Here is a 24,057-nt window from a genome sequence, read left to right on the forward strand (position 1 = left end):
CCCATGCCACACAACTCAGTCACCAGCTTCTGCAGTTTCTCACCCGAATCAGCAACCAGCACTATATCATCAGCGAATAACAACTGACTCACTTCCCAAGCCCTCTCATCCACAATATATTGCATACTTGCCCTTCTCTCCAAAACTCTTGCATTCACCTCCCAAACAACCCCATCTATAAACAAATTAAATGACCATGGAGATAGCACCCCTGCCGCAATATGACATTCGCTGGGAACCAATCACTTTCTTGTCTTCCTACTCGTACACATGCCTTACATCCTCGATAAAAACTTTTCGCTGCTTCTACCAACTTGCTTCCTACACCATATACTCTTAATATCTTCCTCAGAGCATCTCTGTCAAGTCTATCATATGCCCTCTCCAGGTCCGTAAATGGTACATACAGATCCATTTGTTTTTCTAAGTATTTCTCACATACATTCTTCAGAGCAAACACTTGATCCTTACATCCTCTACCACTTCTGAAACCACACTGCTCTTCCCCAATCTGATGCTCTGTACATGTTTTCACCCTCTCAATCAGTACCCTCCCATATAATTTCCCAGGAATACTCAACAAACTTATACCTCTGTAATTTGAACACTCACTCTTATCCACTTTGCCTTTGTACAATAGCACTATGCATGCATTCTGCCAGTTCTCAGGTACTTCACCATGAGCCATACATATATTGAATATCCTCACCAACCAGTCAACAACACAGTCACCCCCTTTTTTAATAAATTCCAATGCAATACCATCCAATCCCACTGCCTTGCCAGCTTTCATCTTCCTCAAAGCTTTCACTACCTCTTCTCTGTTTACCAAACCATTCTTCTTGACCCTTTCACTACCCACACCACCTCGACCAAAACACCCTATATCTGCCACTCTATCATCTAACACATTCAGCAAAACCTTCAAAATGCTCTCTCCATCTCCTTCTCACATCACCACTACTTGTTATTAACTCACCATTAGCCCCCTTCACCGATGTTCCCATTTCTTTTTTTGCGTATGCCCATTATTTACCTCCTTCCAAAACATCTTTTTATCCTCCCTAAAATTTAATGATACTCTCTCACCCCAACTCTCATTTGCCTTCTTTTTCACCTCTTGCACCTTTGTCTTGACCTCCTGCCTCTTTCTTTTATACATCTCCCAGTCATTTGCATTATTTCCCTGCAAAAATTGTCCAAATGCCTCTCTCTTCTCTTTCACTAACAATCTTACTTCTTCATGCCACCACTCACTACCCTCTCTAATCTGCCCACCTCCCACGCTTCTCATGCCAGAAGCATCTTTTGCGCAACCCATCACTGCTTCCCTAAATACATCCCATTCCTCCCCCACTCCCCTTACGTCCTTTGTTCTCACCTTTTTCCATTCTGTACTCATTCTCTCCTGGTACTTCCTCACACAAGTCTCCTTCCCAAGCTCACTTACTCTCATCACTCTCTTCACCCCAACACTCTCTCTTCTTTTCTGAAAACCTCTACAAATCTTCACCTTCGCCTCCACAAGATAATGATCAGACATCCCTCCAGTTGCACCTCTCAGCACACACATCCAAAAGTCACTTTTGCGTGCCTATTAATTAATATGTAATCCAATAACGCTCTCTGGCCATCTCTCCTACTTATATACATACACTTATGTATATCTCTTTTTAAACCAGGTATTCCCAATCACCAGTCCATTTTCAGCACATAAATCTACAAGCTCTTCACCATTTCCATTAACAGCACTGAACACGCCATGTACACCAGTTATTCCCTCAACTGTCACGTTACTCACCTTTGCATTCAAATTACCCATCACTATAACCCGGTCTTGTGCATATGTATATATATATATATATATATATATATATATATATATATATATATATATATATATTTTTTTTTTTTTTGCCGCTGTCTCCCGCGTTCTCGAGGTATATAGATATATATATATATATATATATATATATATATATATATATATATATATATATATATATATATATATATGACCAAATTAAGGTGGAAGAATGGAGTGAAAAGGATTTTGGGTGATCACAGCATGAACATGCAGGAGGGTGAGAGGCTTGTAACTAATAGAGTGAATTGAAACGATGTGGTATACCAGGGTCGATGTGCTGTCAGTGGACTGAACCAGGGCAGGTGAATTGTCTGGGATAAACCATGGAAAGGTCTGTGCACACTTTTCACCCTCCTGCATGTTTAGGCCCCAATCACTCCAAATCTTTCTCACTCCATCCTTCCACCTTGAATATGGTTTCTCAGGTCTTGATCCTTCAGAGGCACTTCTGACAAATATATCCTCCTTATCAGCCTTTCCTCACTCATTCCCTCCATATGCCCAAAAGATTTCAACAAGCTCTCTTCTGCTCTTTCAACCACACTCATTTTATTACCACACATCTCTCTTACCCTTTCACTACTTACTCAACCCAGGTAGCTCTCTTATCTTTTTACCTCACCCACATATGGACTACTGGCATTCTGTCCACAGACATACAATCTCTCATCGTAACACATACACTTAACAACACTTTACTCACACTTAAATCTTCATACCTTTAGATTTTCCTGTGGTGAGAGCAATGTACTACCCCTGACCTTTGGCAAAATGGTATTAGCAATAGATAGAAGTAGTAAGAAGTAGCATTAGGTAAAAATATTAGTTAGAAATGTTAAGCAGGAGCATTAAGTAGAAGTGGTCAGTAGGAACATTAGGTAGGAGCCTTTGCAAACACTGTGCTAGACCTGCCCTCTGCCAGTAGCCTGTTAAGGGTGACACTAAAGACTGAGAAGTGGCACTGGAGCTCATAGTTATGGAGAAACTATTGCTGTGGCCTTTCCCTTGAGGGAGTTTCAGAAGGAAACAGGCATCAAAGCTATAGTTAGATGATATATTCCTGACCATCCCATCTTTTGGCTTCAACAAAATAGAAAGAAATTTATCTCAAAATTTTCTGTTTATTGAGTATACCTTTTGAGGTTAAGGATATATAAAGTAAAAACAAAATTTATCATTATTAGCAGGTACAGATGTATTACATGGTAATTGGTGCTTGGTCTCTTTTTGTTTTTATATAACAGCAGACATCACTTCAGAAGCTATTTAGTTTTGGTAATGGTTCACATTTCTCTCCTTTCCCCAGACCTTGAAGGTTTATGTAATGTCATCTGCTGTTGTCAGAGTATTTGAGAGCATTTTATTCAGGGTTATGATAGAATGATTTATTAATTATGAATTCTAATAATTTTGGTATAATTTTTCAGTCCATGCTTTATTTATCTATTTTGTTACTAGAATATGTATGATACTAGTTGTTTTCATGGTTCTGATGTATACAGGATCCACAAAATGCACCTTGTGTTCTCTTTAGCCATGGAAATAATTGAAAAACTTTGTAGATTAATTATTGTCATTTCTCACGCACCGGAGTGGATTTCTGAATATTGTTTGTTTAGCCTGTATTTTTCAGCTAATCTTATGATTTTTATATCTCAGATTAATCGAAAGGACATATGAATAAAGAAAACCTTACTATTGAATGAATTTATATGAATTTAGGAATGTCAGTTGAGAAATACAGGTTTGCAGCTTAGAATTATTGTGCATCAAGCACTGCATAATTGCACTCTTACTGGGTTTTTAAACAGGGCTTTAGTTTGAGGAAACTATAAAAAGGGATTCCTGATTGTAATATTATGAAATATCAGCTTTAATGAAAAAAGTAGAATGATATATCAGTGCTCTTTTAATATAGTTGTAAAGTTTCATACATAGAATGTGATTTCAGGTAAAAGGAAATGACCTTGTTATCATGTCATTTATTACCATAATCTTTGTTACACAAGGAATACATTCTTCATCGCTTGTAAATCCTATATCTCATATTCTTATCCTCACTTAATATTGTAGTTGTTGCTTCCTCCTTCAGCTTGAGTCTTACATTCCCATTTTCATTGACTTTCTTCTTTTTTGTTATCATTCCTGGGCATATTCCTTGCAGTGTCATTTTATTTACATTCCCTTTTTGTTCTGTATATCTAACATCTTCCTGAATACGAGGTATTTTTTTTATATCAGATGTCTGTAGTAAGCTTATTGAAAAGATTTCTCTTTTTGGTTATAACCATTCAAAATCCTTTTGCTTTTAGATAGTTTTTTCAGCATTTTAAAGCCTCGAAACTAGTTTTTCCAAACATTGCATCAGGATTATAAATCTAAAGGTCACTTCATAAAGTCATTGCAAATTAGGCAATCATAAGGTCTCAATTTTTGGTTAAAGAAACAAAGAAGAATAACATTTTGCTTGATTTATAAAAAATAAGCTTTTCTTTCAGGATCAGTTTGGCATTAACCTGTTTAAGCAGTCTATCTTTTTATTTTTTTTTATGAAAATGTCTCTCCAACTATCCATCCATTATATATATATATTTCTTTTCTTTTCTTTCAAACTATTCGCCATTTCCCGTGTTAGCGAGGTAGCGTTAAGAACAGAGGACTGGGCCTTTGAGGGAATATCCTCACCTGGCCCCTTCTTTGTTCCTTCTTTTGGAAAATTAAAAAAAAACGAGAGGGGAGGATTTCCAGTCCCCCCCCGCTCCCTCCCCTTTTAGTCGCTTTCTGCGACACGCAGGGAATACGTGGGAAGTAACCTTTCTCCCCTATCCCCAGGGATAATTTTTTTTTTTTGTTGTTGCTGTCTCCCACGTTTGCGAGGTAGCACAAGGAAACAGACGAAAGAAATGGCCCAACCCACCCCCATACACATGTATGTACATACACGTCCACAGACTCAAATATACATACCTATACATCTCAATGTACACATATATATACGCACAGACATATACATATATACACATGTACATAATTCATACTGTCTGCCTTTATTTATTCCCATCGCCACCTCGCCACACATGGAATAACATCCCCCTCCCCCTCATGTGTGCGAGGTAGCGCTAGGAAAAGACAACAAAGGCCCCATTCGTTCACACTCAGTCTCTAGCTGTCATGTAATAATGCCCGAAACCACAGCTCCCTTTCCACATCCAGGCCCCACAGAACTTTCCATGGTTTACCCCAGACGCTTCACATGCCCTGATTCAATCCATTGACAGCACGTTGACCCCGATATACCACATCGATCCAATTCACTCTATTCCTTGCCCGCCTTTCACCCTCCTGCATGTTCAGGCCCCGATCACTAAAAATCTTTTTCACCCCATCTTTCCACCTCCAATTTGATCTCCCACTTCTCCTTGTTCCCTCCACCTCCGACTCATATATCCTCTTGGTCAATCTTTCCTCACTCATTCTCTCCATGTGACCAAACCATTTCAAAACACCCTCTTCTGCTCTCTCAACCACGCTCTTCTTATTTCCACACATCTCTCTTATCTTATTATTACTTACTCGATCAAACCACCTCACACCACATATTGTCCTCAAACATCTCATTTCCAGCACATCCACCTTCCTGCGCACAACTCTATCCATAGCAAACGCCTCGCAACAGTACAACATTGTTGGAACCACTATTCCTTCAAACATAGCCATTTTTGCTTTCCGAGATAATGTTCTCGACTTCCAAACATTCTTCAAGGCTCCCAGGATTTTCGGCCCCTCCCCCACCCTATGATTCACTTCTGCTTCCATGGTTCCATCCGCTGCCAGGGATGATTATCATATTTTATTTTTTTATTTTGCTTTGTCGCTGTCTCCCGCATTTGCGAGGTAGCGCAAGGAAACAGACGAAAGAAATGGCCCAACCCACCCCTATACACATGTATATACATACACGTCCACACACGCAAATATACATACCGATACATCTCAATGTACACATATATATACACACACAGACACATACATATATACACATGCACACAATTCACACTGTCTGCCTTTATTCATTCCCATCGCCACCTCGCCACACATGGAGTAACATCCCCCTCCCCCCTCATGTGTGCGAGGTAGCGCTAGGAAAAGACAACAAAGGCCCCATTCGTTCACACTCGGTCTTTAGCTGTCATGCAATAATGCCCGAAACCCCGGTATACCCCGTATACCCCGGTATACCACATCGTTCCAATTCACTCTATTCCTTGCACACCTTTCACCCTCCTGCATGTTCAGGCCCCGATCACTCAAAATCTTTTTCACTCCATCTTTCCACCTCCAATTTGGTCTCCCCCTTCTCCTCGTTCCTTCCACCTCTGACACATATATCCTCTTGGTCAATCTTTCCTCACTCATACTCTCCATGTGACCAAACCATTTCAAAACACCCTCTTCTGCTCTCTCAACCACACTCTTTTTATTTCCACACATCTCTCTTACCCTTACATTACTTACTCGATCAAACCACCTCACACCACATATTGTCCTGGAACATCTCATTTCCAGCACATCCATCCTCCTGCGCACAACTCTATCCATAGCCCATGCCTCACAACCATACAACATTGTTGGAACCACTATTCCTTCAAACATACCCATTTTTGCTTTCCGAGATAATGTTCTCAACTTCCAAACATTCTTCAAGGCTCCCAGAATTTTCGGCCCCTCCCCCACCCTATGATTCACTTCCGCTTCCATGGTTCCATCTGCTGCCAGATCCACTCCCAGATATCTAAAACACTTTACTTCCTCCAGTTTTTCTCCGTTCAAACTTACCTCCCAATTGACTTGACCCTCAACCCTACTGTACCTAATAACCTTGCTCTTATTTCCCCCAAAGAAGGAACAGAGAAGGGGGCCAGATGAGGATATTCCCTCAAAGGCTCAGTCCTCTGTTCTTAACGCTACCTCGCTAACGCGGGAAATGGCGAATAGTAGGAAAGAAAGAATGTTAGGGTGAAGAGGGTGGTGAGAGTAAGCGAGCTTGGAAGGAGACTTGTGTGAGGAAGTACCAGGAGAGAATGAGTACAGAATGGAAAAAGGTAAGAACAATGGAAGTAAGGGGAGTGGGGAAGGAATGGGATGTATTTAGGGAATCAGTGATAGATTGCGCAAAAGATGCTTGTGGCATGAGAAGCGTGGGAGGTGGGTTGATTAGAAAGGGTAGTGAGTGGTGGGATGAAGAAGTAAGATTATTAGTGAAAGAGAAGAGAGAGGCATTTGGATGATTTTTGCAGGGAAAAAATGCAATTGAGTGGGAGATGTATAAAAGAAAGAGACAGGAGGTCAAGAGAAAGGTGCAAGAGGTGAAAAAGAGGGCAAATGAGAGTTGGGGTGAGAGAGTATCATTAAATTTTAGGGAGAATAAAAAGATGTTTTTTTTGTATGGTTGCGAGGCATGAGCTATGGATAGAGTTGTGCGCAGGAGGGTGGATGTGCTGGAAATGAGATGTTTGAGGACAATGTGTGGTGTGAGGTGGTTTGATCGAGTAAGTAATGTAAGGGTAAGAGAGATGTGTGGAAATAAAAAGAGCATGGTTGAGAGAGCAGAAGAGGGTGTGTTGAAATGGTTTGGGCACATGGAGAGAATGAGTGAGGAAAGATTGACCAAGAGGATATATGTGTCGGAGGTGGAGGGAACGAGGAGAAGTGTGAGACCAAATTGGAGGTGGAAAGATGAAGTGAAAAAGATTTTGAGTGATCGGGACCTGAACATGCAGGAGGGTGAAAGGCGGGCAAGGAATAGAGTGAATTGGATCGATGTGGTATACCGGGGTTGACGTGCTGTCAGTGGATTGAATCATGGCATGTGAAGCGTCTGGGGTAAACCATGGAAAGTTGTGTGGGGCCTGGATGTGGAAAGGGAGCTGTGGTTTCGGGCATTATTGCATGACAGCTAGTGACTGAGTGTGAACGAATGGGGCCTTTGTTGTCTTTTCCTAGCGCTACCTCGCACACATGAGGGGGGAGGGGGATGGTTTTCCATGTGTGGCGAGGTGGCGATGGGAATGAATAAAGGCAGACAGTGTGAATTGTGTGCATGTGTACATATGTATGTGTCTGTGTGTGTATATATATGTGTATATTGAGATGTATAGGTATGTATATTTGCGTGTGTGGACGTGTGTAGATACATGTGTATGGGGGTGGGTTGGGCCATTTCTTTCGTCTGTTTCCTTGCGCTACCTCGCAAACGCGGGAGACAGCGACAAAGCAAAATAAATATAAATAAAAAAAAAGATGTTCTGGAAGGAGGTAAATAAAGTGCATAAGACAAGGGAGCAAATGGGAACTTCAGTGAAGGGCACTAATGGGGAGGTGATAACAAGTAGTGGTGATGTAAGAAGGAGATGGAGTGAGTATTTTGAAGGTTTGTTGAATGTGTTTGATGATAGAGTGGCAGATATAGGGTGTCTTGGTCGAGGTGGTGTGCAAAGTGAGAGGGTTAGGGAAAATGATTTGGTAAACAGAGAAGAGGTTGCAAAAGCTTTGCGGAAGATGAAAGCCGGCAAGGCAGCAGGTTTGGATGGTATTGCAGTGGAATTTATTAAAAAAGGGGGTGACTGTATTGTTGACTGGTTGGTAAGGTTATTTAATGTATGTATGACTCATGGTGAGGTGCCTGAGGATTGGCGGAATGCGTGCATAGTGCCATTGTACAAAGGCAAAGGGGATAAGAGTGAGTGCTCAAATTACAGAGGTATAAGTTTGTTGAGTATTCCTGGTAAATTATATGGGAGGGTATTGATTGAGAGGGTGAAGGCATGTACAGAGCATCAGATTGGGGAAGAGCAGTGTGGTTTCAGAAGTGGTAGAGTATGTGTGGATCAGGTGTTTGCTTTGACGAATGTATGTGAGAAATACTTAGAAAAGCAAATGGATTTGTATGTAGCATTTATGGATCTGGAGAAGGCATATGTTAGAGTTGATAGAGATGCTCTGTGGAAGGTATTAAGAATATATGGTGTGGGAGGCAAGTTGTTAAAGGCAGTGAAAAGTTTTTATCGAGGATGTAAGGCATGTGTACGTGTAGGAAGAGAGGAAAGTGATTGGTTCTCAGTGAATGTAGATTTGCGGCAGGGGTGTGTGATGTATCCATGGTTGTTTAATTTGTTTATGGATGGGGCTGTTAGGGAGGTACATGCAAGAGTTTTGGAAAGAGGGGCAAGTATGAAGTCTGTTGGGGATGAGAGAGCTTGGGAAGTGAGTCAGTTGTTGTTCGCTGATGATACAGCGCTGGTGGCTGATTCATGTGAGAAACTGCAGAAGCTGGTGACTGAGTTTGGTAAAGTGTGTGAAAGAAGAAAGTTAAGAGTAAATGTGAATAAGAGCAAGGTTATTAGGTACAGTAGGGTTGAGGGTCAAGTCAATTGGGAGGTAAGTTTGAATGGAGAAAAACTGGAGGAAGTAAAGTGTTTTAGATATCTGCAAGTGGATCTGGCAGCGGATGGAACCATGGAAGCGGAAGTGAATCATAGGGTGGGGGAGGGGGCGAAAATCCTGGGAGCCTTGAAGAATGTGTGGAAGTCAAGAACATTATCTCGGAAAGCAAAAATGTGTGGTGTGAGGTGGTTTGATCGAGTAAGTAACGTAAGGGTAAGAGAGATGTGTGGAAATAAAAAGAGCGTGGTTGAGAGAGCAGAAGAGGGTGTTTTGAAATGGTTTGGGCACATGGAGAGAATGAGTGAGGAAAGATTGACCAAGAGGATATATGTGTCGGAGGTGGAGGGAACGAGGAGAAGTGGGAGACCAAATTGGAGGTGGAAAGATGGAGTGAAAAAGATTTTGTGTGATCGGGGCCTGAACATGCAGGAGGGTGAAAGGAGGGCAAGGAATAGAGTGAATTGGATCGATGTGGTATACTGGGGTTGACGTGCTGTCAGCGGATTGAATCATGGCATGTGAAGCGTCTGGGGTAAACCATGGAAAGCTGTGTAGGTATGTATATTTGCGTGTGTGGACGTATGTATATACATGTGTATGGGGGTGGGTTGGGCCGTTTCTTTCGTCTGTTTCCTTGCGCTACCTCGCAAATGTGGGAGACAGCGACAAAGCAAAAAAAAAAAAAAAAAATATGTGTATATATATATATATATATATATATATATATATATATATATATATATATATATTTATTTATATTTTTATATATATATATATATATATATTTATTTATATTTTTTATATATATATATATATTTATTTATATATATATATATATATATATATATATATATATATATATATATATATATATATATATATGTATATATATATATATATATCTATCTATGGTTTACCCCTGACGCTTCACATGCCCTGGTTCAATCCACTGACAGCACGTCGACCCCGGTACACCACAAATTAACCATCTGTGAAGCTGCTTGAGTCATTATTACCTCTGAGAGTGAAAATGAAGGCAAATGAGAGATTGGGGGTAGAATATCTACAAACTTCAGAGATCTAGGGTGGAAAATATCTGCAAACCTCAGGGAGAACAGGAAATTTTCTATTCTAAACAGTTGCTCTGTTTATACAAAGTATTAGCCTGTCCTTGTATGGACTACTGCTTTCACACCTGAGGTGGTTCTGGCACCACATACTTGCTAAACAAAATTTTGTAAAGCACTCCGACCTATCAATTCTCCAAGGATAACCTCATCTTGACCCATCTGCCCCATACTGTATTGTTTGTTCACTTTACGTCTTCTATAGGTGTTAGTTTGTGATTGGATATGGCGGCAAATTGAACCATGGAAGCTAAGGTGAGTCAGGGTGGATAAGGGGGCGAAGTTTCTTGGAGCATTTAAGAATGTGTGGAGAGGTCAGTATCTGGGAAGGCATAAATGGGTATGTTTGAAGGTGTAGTAGTCCCAGTGGTCTTGTATGTATGCAAGGTTAGGCTGCAGATAAGAATGAACAGAAAAGGGCGTATGTTTTTGGAATTTGAATATTTAATGGTGTGAGGAGGTTGACTTGAGTAAGTAATGATAGGGTAAGGAGATGTGTTGATGAGAAGAACATGGGTGAGAGATCTGAATAGGCTGTGGTGAAATGATTTGGTTAAATGGAGAGCATGAATGAGAAGTTGACAGAGGATATGTGTCAGAAGTTGGGGGTCAAGGTGAAGGGGAAGATAGAATTGGAGATGGAAGGATGGAATGAAAAAAGATTTTGAGTGCTCAGGGCATGAACACGTAGAAAGCTGTAAGGTATGGACAGGAAAAAGTGAAATGGAGTGATGTGGTTTGCAGGGGGCAATATGCTGTCAATGGACTGAACAAGGGCATATGAAGCAGCCAGGGGAAACCGTGGAAAGGTCTGTGGGCTTGGTTGTGGATAGGAGGCTGTAGTTTCAAGCATTACAAATAACATTTAAAAGATGGATGTAAGCAAATGAGGCCTTTCATTTTTCTGTTCATAGTGCTACCTTGCTGTTGCAGGAAATGGCGAACAGTTATGAAAAATATGAAAAAGAAGCATCTTGGGTAAACCATGGAAATGCCTTTGGGGCCTGGATGCTGGATAGGGTGCTGTGGTTTTGGTGCATTACACATTACAGCTAGAGACTGAGTGTGAACGAATGTGGCCTTTTTTGTCTGTTTTCCTGATGCTACCTCACTGAAGCGGGGGGTAGCAATAGCTGTTTCCTGTGTGGCAAGGTAGCAACAGGAATGGATGAAGGCAAGCAAATATGAATAGGGAGAATAAAAAGATGTTCTGGAAGGAGGTAAATAAAGTGCGTAAGACAAGGGAGCAAATGGGAACTTCAGTGAAGGGCGCAAATGAGGAGGTGATAACAAGTAGTGGTGATGTGAGAAGGAGATGGAGTGAGTATTTTGAAGGTTTGTTGAATGTGTTTGATGATAGAGTGGCAGATATAGGGTGTTTTGGTCGAGGTGGTGTGCAAAGTGAGAGGGTTAGGGAAAATGATTTGGTAAACAGAGAAGAGGTAGTAAAAGCTTTGCGGAAGATGAAAGCCGGCAAGGCAGCAGGTTTGGATGGTATTGCAGTGGAATTTATTAAAAAAGGGGGTGACTGTATTGTTGACTGGTTGGTAAGGTTATTTAATGTATGTATGACTCACGGTGAGGTGCCTGAGGATTGGCGGAATGCGTGCATAGTGCCATTGTACAAAGGCAAAGGGGATAAGAGTGAGTGCTCAAATTACAGAGGTATAAGTTTGTTGAGTATTCCTGGTAAATTATATGGGAGGTATTGATTGAGAGGGTGAAGGCATGTACAGAGCATCAGATTGGGGAAGAGCATTGTGGTTTCAGAAGTGGTAGAGGATGTGTGGATCAGGTGTTTGCTTTGAAGAATGTATGTAAGAAATACTTAGAAAAGCAAATGGATTTGTATGTAGCATTTATGGATCTGGAGAAGGCATATGATAGAGTTGATAGAGATGCTCTGTCGAAGGTATTAAGAATATATGGTGTGGGAGGCAAGTTGTTAGAAGCAGTGAAAAGTTTTTATCGAGGATGTAAGGCATGTGTACGTGTAGGAAGAGAGGAAAGTGATTGGTTCTCAGTGAATGTAGGTTTGCGGCAGGGGTGTGTGATGTCGCCATGGTTGTTTAATTTGTTTATGGATGGGGTTGTTAGGGAGGTGAATTCAAGAGTTTTGGAAAGAGGGGCAAGTATGAAGTCTGTTGGGGATGAGAGAGCTTGGGAAGTGAGTCAGTTGTTGTTCGCTGATGATACAGCGCTGGTGGCTGATTCATGTGAGAAACTGCAGAAGCTGGTGACTGAGTTTGGTAAAGTGTGTGAAAGAAGAAAGTTAAGAGTAAATGTGAATAAGAGCAAGGTCATTAGGTACAGTAGGGTTGAGGGTCAAGTCAATTGGGAGGTGAGTTTGAATGGAGAAAAACTGGAGGAAGTGAAGTGTTTTAGATATCTGGGAGTGGATCTGGCAGCGGATGGAACCATGGAAGCGGAAGTGGATCATAGGGTGGGGGAGGGGGCGAAAATTCTGGGAGCCTTGAAGAATGTGTGGAAGTCGAGAACATTATCTCGGAAAGCAAAAATGGGTATGTTTGAAGGAATAGTGGTTCCAACAATGTTGTATGGTTGCGAGGCGTGGGCTATGGATAGAGTTGTGCGCAGGAGGATGGATGTGCTGGAAATGAGATGTTTGAGGACAATGTGTGGTGTGAGGTGGTTTGATCGAGTAAGTAACGTAAGGGTAAGAGAGATGTGTGGAAATAAAAAGAGCGTGGTTGAGAGAGCAGAAGAGGGTGTTTTGAAATGGTTTGGGCACATGGAGAGAATGAGTGAGGAAAGATTGACCAAGAGGATATATGTGTCGGAGGTGGAGGGAACGAGGAGAAGTGGGAGACCAAATTGGAGGTGGAAAGATGGAGTGAAAAAGATTTTGTGTGATCGGGGCCTGAACATGCAGGAGGGTGAAAGGAGGGCAAGGAATAGAGTGAATTGGAGCGATGTGGTATACCGGGGTTGACGTGCTGTCAGTGGATTGAATCGGGGCATGTGAAGCGTCTGGGGTAAACCATGGAAAGCTGTGTAGGTATGTATATTTTGCGTGTGTGGACGTATGTATATACATGTGTATGGGGGTGGGTTGGGCCATTTCTTTCGTCTGTTTCCTTGCGCTACCTCGCAAACGCAGGAGACAGCGACAAAGCAAAAAAAAAAAAGAAAAAAAGAAAAATATGTATATTATCTTGGAAAGCAAAAATGGGTATGTTTGAAGGAATAGTGGTTCCAACAATGTTGTATGGTTGCGAGGCGTGGGCTATGGATAGAGTTGTGCGCAGGAGGGTGGATGTGCTGGAAATGAGATGTTTGAGGACAACATGTGATGTGAGGTGGTTTGATCGAGTAAGTAATGTAAGGGTAAGAGAGATGTGTGGAAATAAAAAGAGGGTGGTTGAGAGAGCAGAAGAGGGTGTTTTGAAATGGTTTGGGCACATGGAGAGAATGAGTGAGGAAAGATTGACCAAGAGGATATATGTGTCAGAGGTGGAGGGAACGAGGAGAAGTGGAAGACCAAATTAGATGTGGAAAGATGGAGTGAAAAAGATTTTGTGTGACTGGGGCCTGAACATGCAGGAGGGTGAAAGGCGGGCAAGGAATAGAGTGAATTGGATCGATGTGGTATACCGGGGTCGACGTGCTGTCGATGGATTGAGTCAGGGTGTGTGAAGCGTCTGGGGTAAACCATGGAAAGTTCTGTGGGGCCTGGATGCTGAAAGGTAGCCGTGGTTTTGGTGCATTATTGCATGACAGCTAGAGACCGAGTGTGAACGAATGGGGCCTTTGTTGTCTTTTCCTAGTGCTACCTTGCACAAATGAGGGGGGAGGGGGATGTTATTCCATGTGTGGCGAGGTGGCGATGGGAATGAATAAAGGCAGACAGTGTGAATTGTGTGCATGTGTATATATGTAGGTGCCTGTGTGTGTATATATATGTGTACATTGAGATGTATGGGTATGTATATTTGTGTGTGTGGACGTGTATGTATATACATGTGTATGGGGGTGGGTTGGGCCATTTCTTTCATCTGTTTCCTTGTGCTACGCCGCAAACGCGGGAGACAGCAACAAAGCAAAATGATATATAATATGTATGTATATGCCTGTGTATGTATATGTGCTCATATGGTGGCTGATTCATGTGAGAAACTGCAGAAGCTGGTGACTGAGTTTGGTAAAGTGTGTGGAAGAAGAAAGTTAAGAGTAAATGTGAATAAGAGCAAGGTTATTAGGTACAGTAGGGTTGAGGGTCAAGTCAATTGGGAGGTGAGTTTGAATGGAGAAAAACTGGAGGAAGTGAAGTGTTTTAGATATCTGGGAGTGGATCTGGCAGCGGATGGAACCATGGAAGCGGAAGTGGATCATAGGGTGGGGGAGGGGGCGAAAATTTTGGGAGCCTTGAAAAATGTGTGGAAGTCGAGAACATTATCTCGGAAAGCAAAAATGGGTATGTTTGAAGGAATAGTGGTTCCAACAATGTTGTATGGTTGCGAGGCGTGGGCTATGGATAGAGTTGTGCGCAGGAGGATGGATGTGCTGGAAATGAGATGTTTGAGGACAATGTGTGGTGTGAGGTGGTTTGATCGAGTAAGTAACGTAAGGGTAAGAGAGATGTGTGGAAATAAAAAGAGCGTGGTTGAGAGAGCAGAAGAGGGTGTTTTGAAATGGTTTGGGCACATGGAGAGAATGAGTGAGGAAAGATTGACCAAGAGGATATATGTGTCGGAGGTGGAGGGAACGAGGAGAAGAGGGAGACCAAATTGGAGGTGGAAAGATGGAGTGAAAAAGATTTTGTGTGATCGGGGCCTGAACATGCAGGAGGGTGAAAGGAGGGCAAGGAATAGAGTGAATTGGAGCGATGTGGTATACAGGGGTTGACGTGCTGTCAGTGGATTGAATCAAGGCATGTGAAGCGTCTGGGGTAAACCATGGAAAGCTGTGTAGGTATGTATATTTGCGTGTGTGGACGTGTGTATGTACATGTGTATGGGGGGGGGGGGGTTGGGCCATTTCTTTCGTCTGTTTCCTTGCGCTACCTCGCAAACGCGGGAGACAGCGACAAAGTATAAAAAAAAAAAAAAAAAAAAATGGGCATTTATGTATATATGTGTATATGAGTGGATGGGCCACTGTTCGACTGTTTCCTGAGGCTACCTCGCTGTTGTGGGAAACAGTGATTGAGTATAATGATATAATAAGCTGAAAATAAAAGAAAGAAATGATAATGATATACTCTGAGATAGTTAATGGTTCAGGGTTTTGAAGTCCCATGGTTTGTCATGTCCCTTTGGATGTTTAGCCTGAATTTTATAGAATATGAATGTGAGAAATACTTAGAAAAGCAAATGGATTTGTATGTAGCATTTATGGATCTGGAGAAGGCATATGATAGAGTTGATAGAGATGCTCTGTGGAAGGTATTAAGAATATATGGTGTGGGAGGCAAGTTGTTAGAAGCAGTGAAAAGTTTTTATCGAGGATGTAAGGCATGTGTACGTGTAGGAAGAGAGGAAAGTGATTGGTTCTCAGTGAATGTAGGTTTGCGGCAGGGGTGTGTGATGTCTCCATGGTTGTTTAATTTGTTTATGGATGGGGTTGTTAGGGAGGTAAATGCAAGAGTCCTGGAAAGAGGGGCAAGTATGAAGTCTGTTGGGGATGAGAGAGCTTGGGAAGTGAGTCAGTTGTTGTTCGCTGATGATACAGCGCTGGTGGCTGATTCATGTGAGAAACTGCAGAAGCTGGTGACTGAGTTTGGTAAAGTGTGTGGAAGAAGAAAGTTAAGAGTAAATGTGAATAAGAGCAAGGTTATTAGGTACAGTAGGGTTGAGGGTCAAGTCAATTGGGAGGTGAGTTTGAATGGAGAAAAACTGGAGGAAGTGAAGTGTTTTAGATATCTGGGAGTGGATCTGTCAGCGGATGGAACCATGGAAGCGGAAGTGGATCATAGGGTGGGGGAGGGGGCGAAAATTTTGGGAGCCTTGAAAAATGTGTGGAAGTCGAGAACATTATCTCGGAAAGCAAAAATGGGTATGTTTGAAGGAATAGTGGTTCCAACAATGTTGTATGGTTGCGAGGCGTGGGCTATGGATAGAGTTGTGCGCAGGAGGATGGATGTGCTGGAAATGAGATGTTTGAGGACAATGTGTGGTGTGAGGTGGTTTGATCGAGTAAGTAACGTAAGGGTAAGAGAGATGTGTGGAAATAAAAAGAGGGTGGTTGAGAGAGCAGAAGAGGGTGTTTTGAAATGGTTTGGGCACATGGAGAGAATGAGTGAGGAAAGATTGACCAAGAGGATATATGTGTCGGAGGTGGAGGGAACGAGGAGAAGAGGGAGACCAAATTGGAGGTGGAAAGATGGAGTGAAAAAGATTTTGTGTGATCGGGGCCTGAACATGCAGGAGGGTGAAAGGAGGGCAAGGAATAGAGTGAATTGGAGCGATGTGGTATACAGGGTTTGACGTGCTGTCAGTGGATTGAATCAAGGCATGTGAAGCGTCTGGGGTAAACCATGGAAAGCTGTGTAGGTATGTATATTTGCATGTGTGGACGTGTGTATGTACATGTGTATGGGGGGGGGGTTGGGCCATTTCTTTCGTCTGTTTCCTTGCGCTACCTCGCAAACGCGGGAGACAGCGACAAAGTATTAAAAAAAAAAAAAAAAAAAAAAAAAATGAATTTCAGAATTTATATTGTGGTAAAAGTAATGGGTTATTTCCACATAACTGAAGTTTGCATGTGTCCATTGGATGCACCTTACATATATGCCTAATATTAATGACTCCAGTATGTATCAAGAAGCTGCTCATAAATCCCTCCGTCCCAAAGAAATACAGCACTGAGAAAATACATATATACAGAACTAACCCAACAAGCACTATATAACCAACCCCCCACCTCATTCCCAAACAACAGCCCACTAAACATACACCCATCAGAAACCACACTTCCCAAGCAGACACCAATCACACTGGCCTGCCTATTCTCTGGACATCATCCATCACTACTATGCTACAAACACTGTTTCATGTTATCCCAAAACCTTCATGCCTATGGTGCAACTACCATTAAGAAGACACCAAGTATTTGCTACTCAGTTGCTCTGCACTCTGTGCACATATATGCAAACATCACAAAAGTTCATGATCTGTGGTCCTGACCAGTGTTCATGACCTGCTTTCTGAGTGCTGCAGGAGCTTCGTAAGGATAGAAGGGACTCCTGAGGCAGGAACTAATTGATTATATGTCTTTTTACTGGATTTGTCTTTTAGTATTTTGTTGATACTTTATGCATTGTACAGAATCAGTTAGTAGCTGCTCTCCCTCTTACTGGATATCAAGCATTTAAGAATTGAGCTTGGTTTGCCTGGGTATGATAGTAACCTCTGTATATATTAGGGGATATTTATCAGTCTAACAGTCATCTTGATACCTGATAATATGTTCTCTGAGAACACAACTACTTACAGGTTGATTCATTGGTCCTTTGTCCATCTCACCATTAACAAGAGTGGAATCAAAAGCTTTCCATCTCAAGAATTATTGTAGGATTATATCTTTGACCATACTTTGTATGTTGCTTTATCCTAGGATCATGTCTTTGACCATTCTTCTTTGTATGTTGCTATCAGTGCGCTCTTTCACTTTTCTGTAGGTTTTCTTTTGGCCACTGCTCTCACAAGATATTTGCAATTGTCCTTCCTACCAAGGATTGGACTCAAGGTAGACATCTGACTCCTACTGCTTCCCTCAATTTTTCTGTGGAGACAAGGCACTTGAGGATACACATTTATGACATTCCTTTCCACAAATAGCTGAGATGTGGAATTATCTCCCTCCTTTTGTCTTTTCCCTCATTAGCCTTTTTACCTTTGAGGGCCATGGCTACAAACACCAATAGTGCCTGATTAGTTTCTACACTCTTTTTCTCTTACTTTTTTCCTTTTGCATGGGATGGCGTCTGAGTGTACATGTTTTTGATGAATCACATTGGTCATATTAAAAAGGGAAAAAGAAATCTCTTTCAGTGAATTTGGTGGTTCATGACTTGAGGAGGGGTAGCCACTATATTTTGGTAATTTTATTTCAAAATGATAAAGATTGAAATACCATTACAGGAAGATGATTCAACTACATCTCTGTAGTAAATACAAAAATGAACATCTTGTATGCAAAAGCAAGTTTTTCTGAACTTGTACATTTTGCAGTTAAAATTTTCTTTCTTTTCCATCTTAGAAACACAAAATAGGATGTTGGTACATTTCTTATATTTCTAGCACAGTGTTGTACATGATTGTAAACCATATATTACTTTGTTTATAGAGGTTTGACTTTTAACTTAAGCATATAGATTATACATGGGGTGGCATTAGAGGTATTGGTTTGATGAGAAGCACTGTGTATCAATATGCTTGAATTTATATACCATACATGAATTGTTTTTGATGTATACCTTGTCATGTATTCAGAAAAGAAGATTGCAATAGAATTTTCCCCAAATATTTCTTTCTCTTGACTATATCAAGATCCCAGCTGCAACATTAAGAATATTACTTATATATTCTCATAAGTGAAACACTTGTCTTTAGCTTATTGATATATAAGATTCTGTGAAGTATAAGTTGTTTGCCTTAGTAAATATACAGGAGGTGGAAAGTAAGCAAGCATAAAACTGTAAAGAGAAAACTAACTTTTTAGGAATAAGTAAAAGATCAGTTCCTTAAGGGTAGTGTCAAGATTCAGAGTATGTGACAGATGACCAAGTACTGTCACAGCATGACTGTAGCTAAAGAAAAGAACAACAACAGAATGGGAAAATCCCTTACTTCTGTTATGACTGTGTTTCTATGGGTAACTAAGGCTAACTGTCTTGTTACCAGAATATGTGCCTAACAGTTGTTCAGAGGTATTGTTGATAGTTACACTTTTAAGTAACAGTAAACACATACATCTTCAGTCAAAGTAGTTGTAGATAGTCCTCTTGATATGCAGTGTTTGAGAAAATTCATTAACTGTAAACAGTTTTTCATATATTGAACAATCGTACCTGTCCCCAGAATTTTATTGGATCTTTTTTTGTAAACATAAATGGTTGACTAATGTGGATACAGATCCTTGTTACAAGATATTCATGTGTGATTCTTAATTCTCTCACTTGATTCCAGTGGTTCAAAATTCAAATAGATATTTGCATTGTATTGCCAGTCAGAACATATTTGATGTAAGTGTATTAAAAACATATGAATATTACCAGCGTCCAGGGATTTTTATGAGTTTCTTCTTGCTAAAGCCCAGGAAAATCACTTTATAGCTTTATGTTGGCATGTTTAGGAATAATAACTTTCCATGATACTTGCTTTTTGGTTGTAATATTACAGTTGTATTTAAAATATATGTTGTTCTTTAGTTATTCATGAAGACTAATTTGAATATGGATTCTAAACATAGATTGAAAATAAACAGGAATTGTTCACTTTTATATGTAAAACCGTTTGATAAGAGCAGAGCAAAATTAAGTTTTTCTATAATTTTTCAATGATATTAATTTCCTTGACAGCATCTTCAAAGGTTGCTCAGGTACCAGTGAAGGAATGCGTTGTGACTCGGTAAATAGCTTGGGTAGTCATGAGCCAGGATGTCCATCAGCTCAGGGATCACAAGGCTCAAGACACTTATTAGATGACTCAGAATTAGATCCACCACCACCTCATCATGATTGTACATCTCCACCTCATACACTCACACGGACATGGTATGTTAAATGAAGCTTTTGTTTTATTGTTTGCCATACCTTGTAAACAGTTCGAATTCTTCAGTGGTAAGTAAATTCAGCCTTGAAAATTACCTAGGTACAGGGAGTTGGATGATGTATGATTAATCATATCAGTTTGGTAGATAAGAGGAAGTAAATGTCCATAAGTATCGTCAATAGTCATAATAAAGAATTGTGCTTTTATAATTTGTCAGTAGTGATGATGAAGAGTTATACTTTTATGATATCCATAAAAGTTTCAATAGAGTAAATTTGAATAAGAGCAAGGTTATTAGGTACAGTAGGATTGAGGGTCAAGTCAATTGGGAGGTAAGTTTGAATGGAGAAAAACTGGAGGAAGTAAAGTGTTTTAGATATCTGGGAGTGGATCTGGCAGCGGATGGAACCATGGAAGCGGAAGTGGATCATGGGGTGGGGGAGGGGGCGAAAATCCTGGGAGCCTTGAAGAATGTGTGGAAGTCGAGAACATTATCTCAGAAAGCAAAAATGGGTATGTTTGAAGGAATAGTGGTTCCAACAATGCTGTATGGTTGCGAGGTGTGAGCTATGGATAGAGTTGTGCGCAGGAGGATGGATGTGCTGGAAATGAGATGTTTGAGGACAATGTGTGGTGTGAGGTGGTTTGATCGAGTAAGTAACGTAAGGGTAAGAGAGATGTGTGGAAATAAAAAGAGCGTGGTTGAGAGAGCAGAAGAGGGTGTTTTGAAATGGTTTGGGCACATGGAGAGAATGAGTGAGGAAAGATTGACCAAGAGGATATATGTGTCGGAGGTGGAGGGAACGAGGAGAAGTGGGAGACCAAATTGGAGGTGGAAAGATGGAGTGAAAAAGATTTTGTGTGATCGGGGCCTGAACATGCAGGAGGGTGAAAGGAGGGCAAGGAATAGAGTGAATTGGATCGATGTGGTATATCGGGGTTGACGTGCTGTCAGTGGATTGAATCAGGGCGTGTGAAGCATCTGGGGTAAACCATGGAAAGCTGTGTAGGTATGTATATTTGCGTGTGTGGACGTATGTATATACATGTGTATGGGGGTGGGTTGGGCCATTTCTTTTGTCTGTTTCCTTGTGCTACCTCGCAAATGCGGGAGACAGCGACAAAGCAAAAAAAAAAAAAAAAAAAATGTACGTGTATTGGCATTTATGTATATATTTGTGTATATTGAATGGATGGACCATTCTTTGTCTGTTTCCTGGTGCTATATATATATATACATACATGTATATGTATGTATCCTAGTCTTATCCATGTATCCATTTTATCGACCAATCCTTAGAGATGGATGAGTAGCTGGGTTGACTGTGGACCAACTGGCCGCAACCAGGCATTGAACCTATTAGCTCAACCCTTGTAAATTTTTTATATATAACTTTTGATTTGCTTTCACAGGTCTGGCCTTTCTTCAGACTCTGATACAGAGGTTGTTTTTGAGGTCAGTGGTGAAGAATGTGGAGTGCAAGGACCTTTAAGACGTAAAACTGTCATCAAAGATGGTCGTAGACCAGCAGTGGCAGCATGGCACAGATACTGGGTAAGATCATTTAGTAGTAAGAGAAAGAATTGCTGCAAGATAAACTTGTGTTAAATCTTGTAATGATTTTTATTTTGCTGTAAATTTGATGTATGGCTTACTTGTTCACATAATGCACTGGCATTGTCTAATATAGTGAGGTAAGTACATCATAGCGTGTAGATATAGATATTTTTTTTAACCTGTTTGCTGTTTGTCACCTTTTTCAGATGGCATTAGGAACAGACAACTGAGCCTTTGAGGAAAAATTCCCTCAAAGCTCCTTCCTCTTTTCTCATGATTCGAAAGCAGAAGTACTGGAGGAAAGGATTTCCACCCTCTTGCTTTCACCCATCTTAGTTACCTTTAATACATGTTCATAATTCCTGGATAGTATTCTTTCTTCCCTACTTACTGGGATATCTTCATAATCCACAATATTTTTCTGTTATGTCTCTAGCATTAATGTAATTAATGCAGTAGAAGCCATGAAGGAGAATACGTTGATGTTTGAGATATCTTTAGGTTAATTTTCATTTGTGTGAAAGTATTTTTCAGACGGAAAGTTCACTTTACACTTTATCACATTAGTATACCAGGGTTGAGGTATATATGAATGAGCTGAGAAATAGTATCAACCTGATGTATCCCATGTACATAGGAGTGGAGTTTACAATTTTGAATGATGATTATGATTATTTATAGTCTTTCAATTTGTTATAATATATTGAAATTTTTTCAAGTCTTTGACTATTGCATTATGGTAACCAACCCAGCTCATACCAAAACAAGCATCACATAGCCTTTGGCTGGTAATATGATATTTAAATCAATGTGTTTTGATGTATTATTGTATATCCATGGTGATGGAGAGGAAGAATATTGCCCTTATATCCTTTGCATGTCATAGAAGGGTACGATTAGCAGGAGTGGGGGCTGGAAATCTTGTCTTCTTGTATTACTTTCCAAAAGAAGGAACAAAGAAAGGAGCCAAGTGAGGAATTTCTCCTCTAAGGCTCAGTTATTTGTTCCTGATGCTACCTCAGTCATGCAGGAAATGTCTTGTCAGCTTGTGTCTTTATACAGTGTCTGCAGAAAACATTGTCTGCCCCCATATATTTTCTGAGACAATACACAGCTAAGGATTTTATAGGTACAAGCATATGATGCTCTCACTGTTTAATCATCAGACATCTGGTTGCTGAGGCAAGTGTTTTTTAATGATGTAAGCACAGTCTGCCTCAGTATGCCTCAGGCTATCATGAGAAAAGGTTATTTTTTGTATATTCTTCCTGGCTTCCACTTCATTTTAGGAATTTCACTTATGGGCACTATGTTTCTTTCACATATATTTCAAGGTATTTGGCTCTTACTTTTCTGAAGAAGAGAAACTCAGATTCTTTCCTGGAAGCAAAGAGAAACTCAGATTCTTTCCTGGAAGCAAGAAAATGTGGGTGTGCTTAGAATGCACAATCAGTCGGCTGCCCCCTGCAATACTTTATCAATGCTTCGCTTCATTCAAGAGATCAAGATCCTATGGACCCACAACATGGACCTAGAATAATTCAGGAACCTTGCCAGTTTCATGCCCAGACATCTACAGATGGTAATCAAGGCCAAAGGATAGATGACAAGGTACTGAAACAAGTGTAACATCCCATATGAAAATGTATAGGGTGGACAATGATTTATGTGGACACTATTTATGCTAAGCTGAATTATAAATTTAAAGCAAATTTGGTACATTCTCTTCTTCAGTTCTCTGGTCTGTATATCTCTTTATTGTGTCTTAAGATACAACAGCAGTGTATGATGTCTTTAGTTATTTATGCTTTCACATGAGTTATTTTTTTCATCTGTTTATATAAAAGTATGAAAGGGATCATCACATTTGTTTATTGGGAAAAGTGAGTAACATGAGAAGAGAAGAAAGCAGGTTTTTCAGTAGGTTTTAATGAAAGTTACAGAATTTGATTCAGTTCAGAATTTAATGCTTTTTAGCACATTAGGGGTTGCACCCTACTTATACCACTGAGGTGCGCAAGATATGTACAATTACTAGTCAGTTGCACTTGAATATTTATGATAATATGTGATGCTGTTTTAGGGCTTCAGGTGTATGTAATGGTTTGAAATGGGTCTGTAGGTGCATGCTGCAGTATGAAGTGCAGGCAACCTATCATATGTCTCAAGTTCAGTGGAGTTTTTTTTCCCACACTTTGCACTTAGAAATATCTATGATAATGAACATCAGTTTATTTTTTGAGTTGTGATTGTGCTTGAAATTTTATATTGTAATCATTTACAAATATATATATGTTAGAAATAATGTAAGACCAAAAAACAGTGTCA

General features: G+C 40.5%; 1 protein-coding gene across 9 annotated transcripts in view; it reads left to right on the forward strand.

The window, feature by feature from the left end:
• LOC139759263 (ras-specific guanine nucleotide-releasing factor RalGPS1-like) overlaps positions 1-24,057 on the forward strand; it is a 153,467-nt gene that overhangs the window by 118,361 nt on the left and 11,049 nt on the right. For all 9 annotated transcript variants that reach the window (XM_071681413.1, XM_071681411.1, XM_071681412.1 and 6 more), the window contains 2 exons: positions 19,979-20,173; positions 21,585-21,726. In XM_071681413.1, coding sequence (XP_071537514.1) covers positions 19,979-20,173; positions 21,585-21,726 — 337 coding nt within the window. The remainder of the gene's footprint in view (positions 1-19,978; positions 20,174-21,584; positions 21,727-24,057) is intronic.

Source organism: Panulirus ornatus, chromosome 32 (genome assembly GCF_036320965.1).
Source record: "Panulirus ornatus isolate Po-2019 chromosome 32, ASM3632096v1, whole genome shotgun sequence".
NCBI classification, from domain to species: Eukaryota; Metazoa; Arthropoda; class Malacostraca; order Decapoda; family Palinuridae; genus Panulirus; species Panulirus ornatus.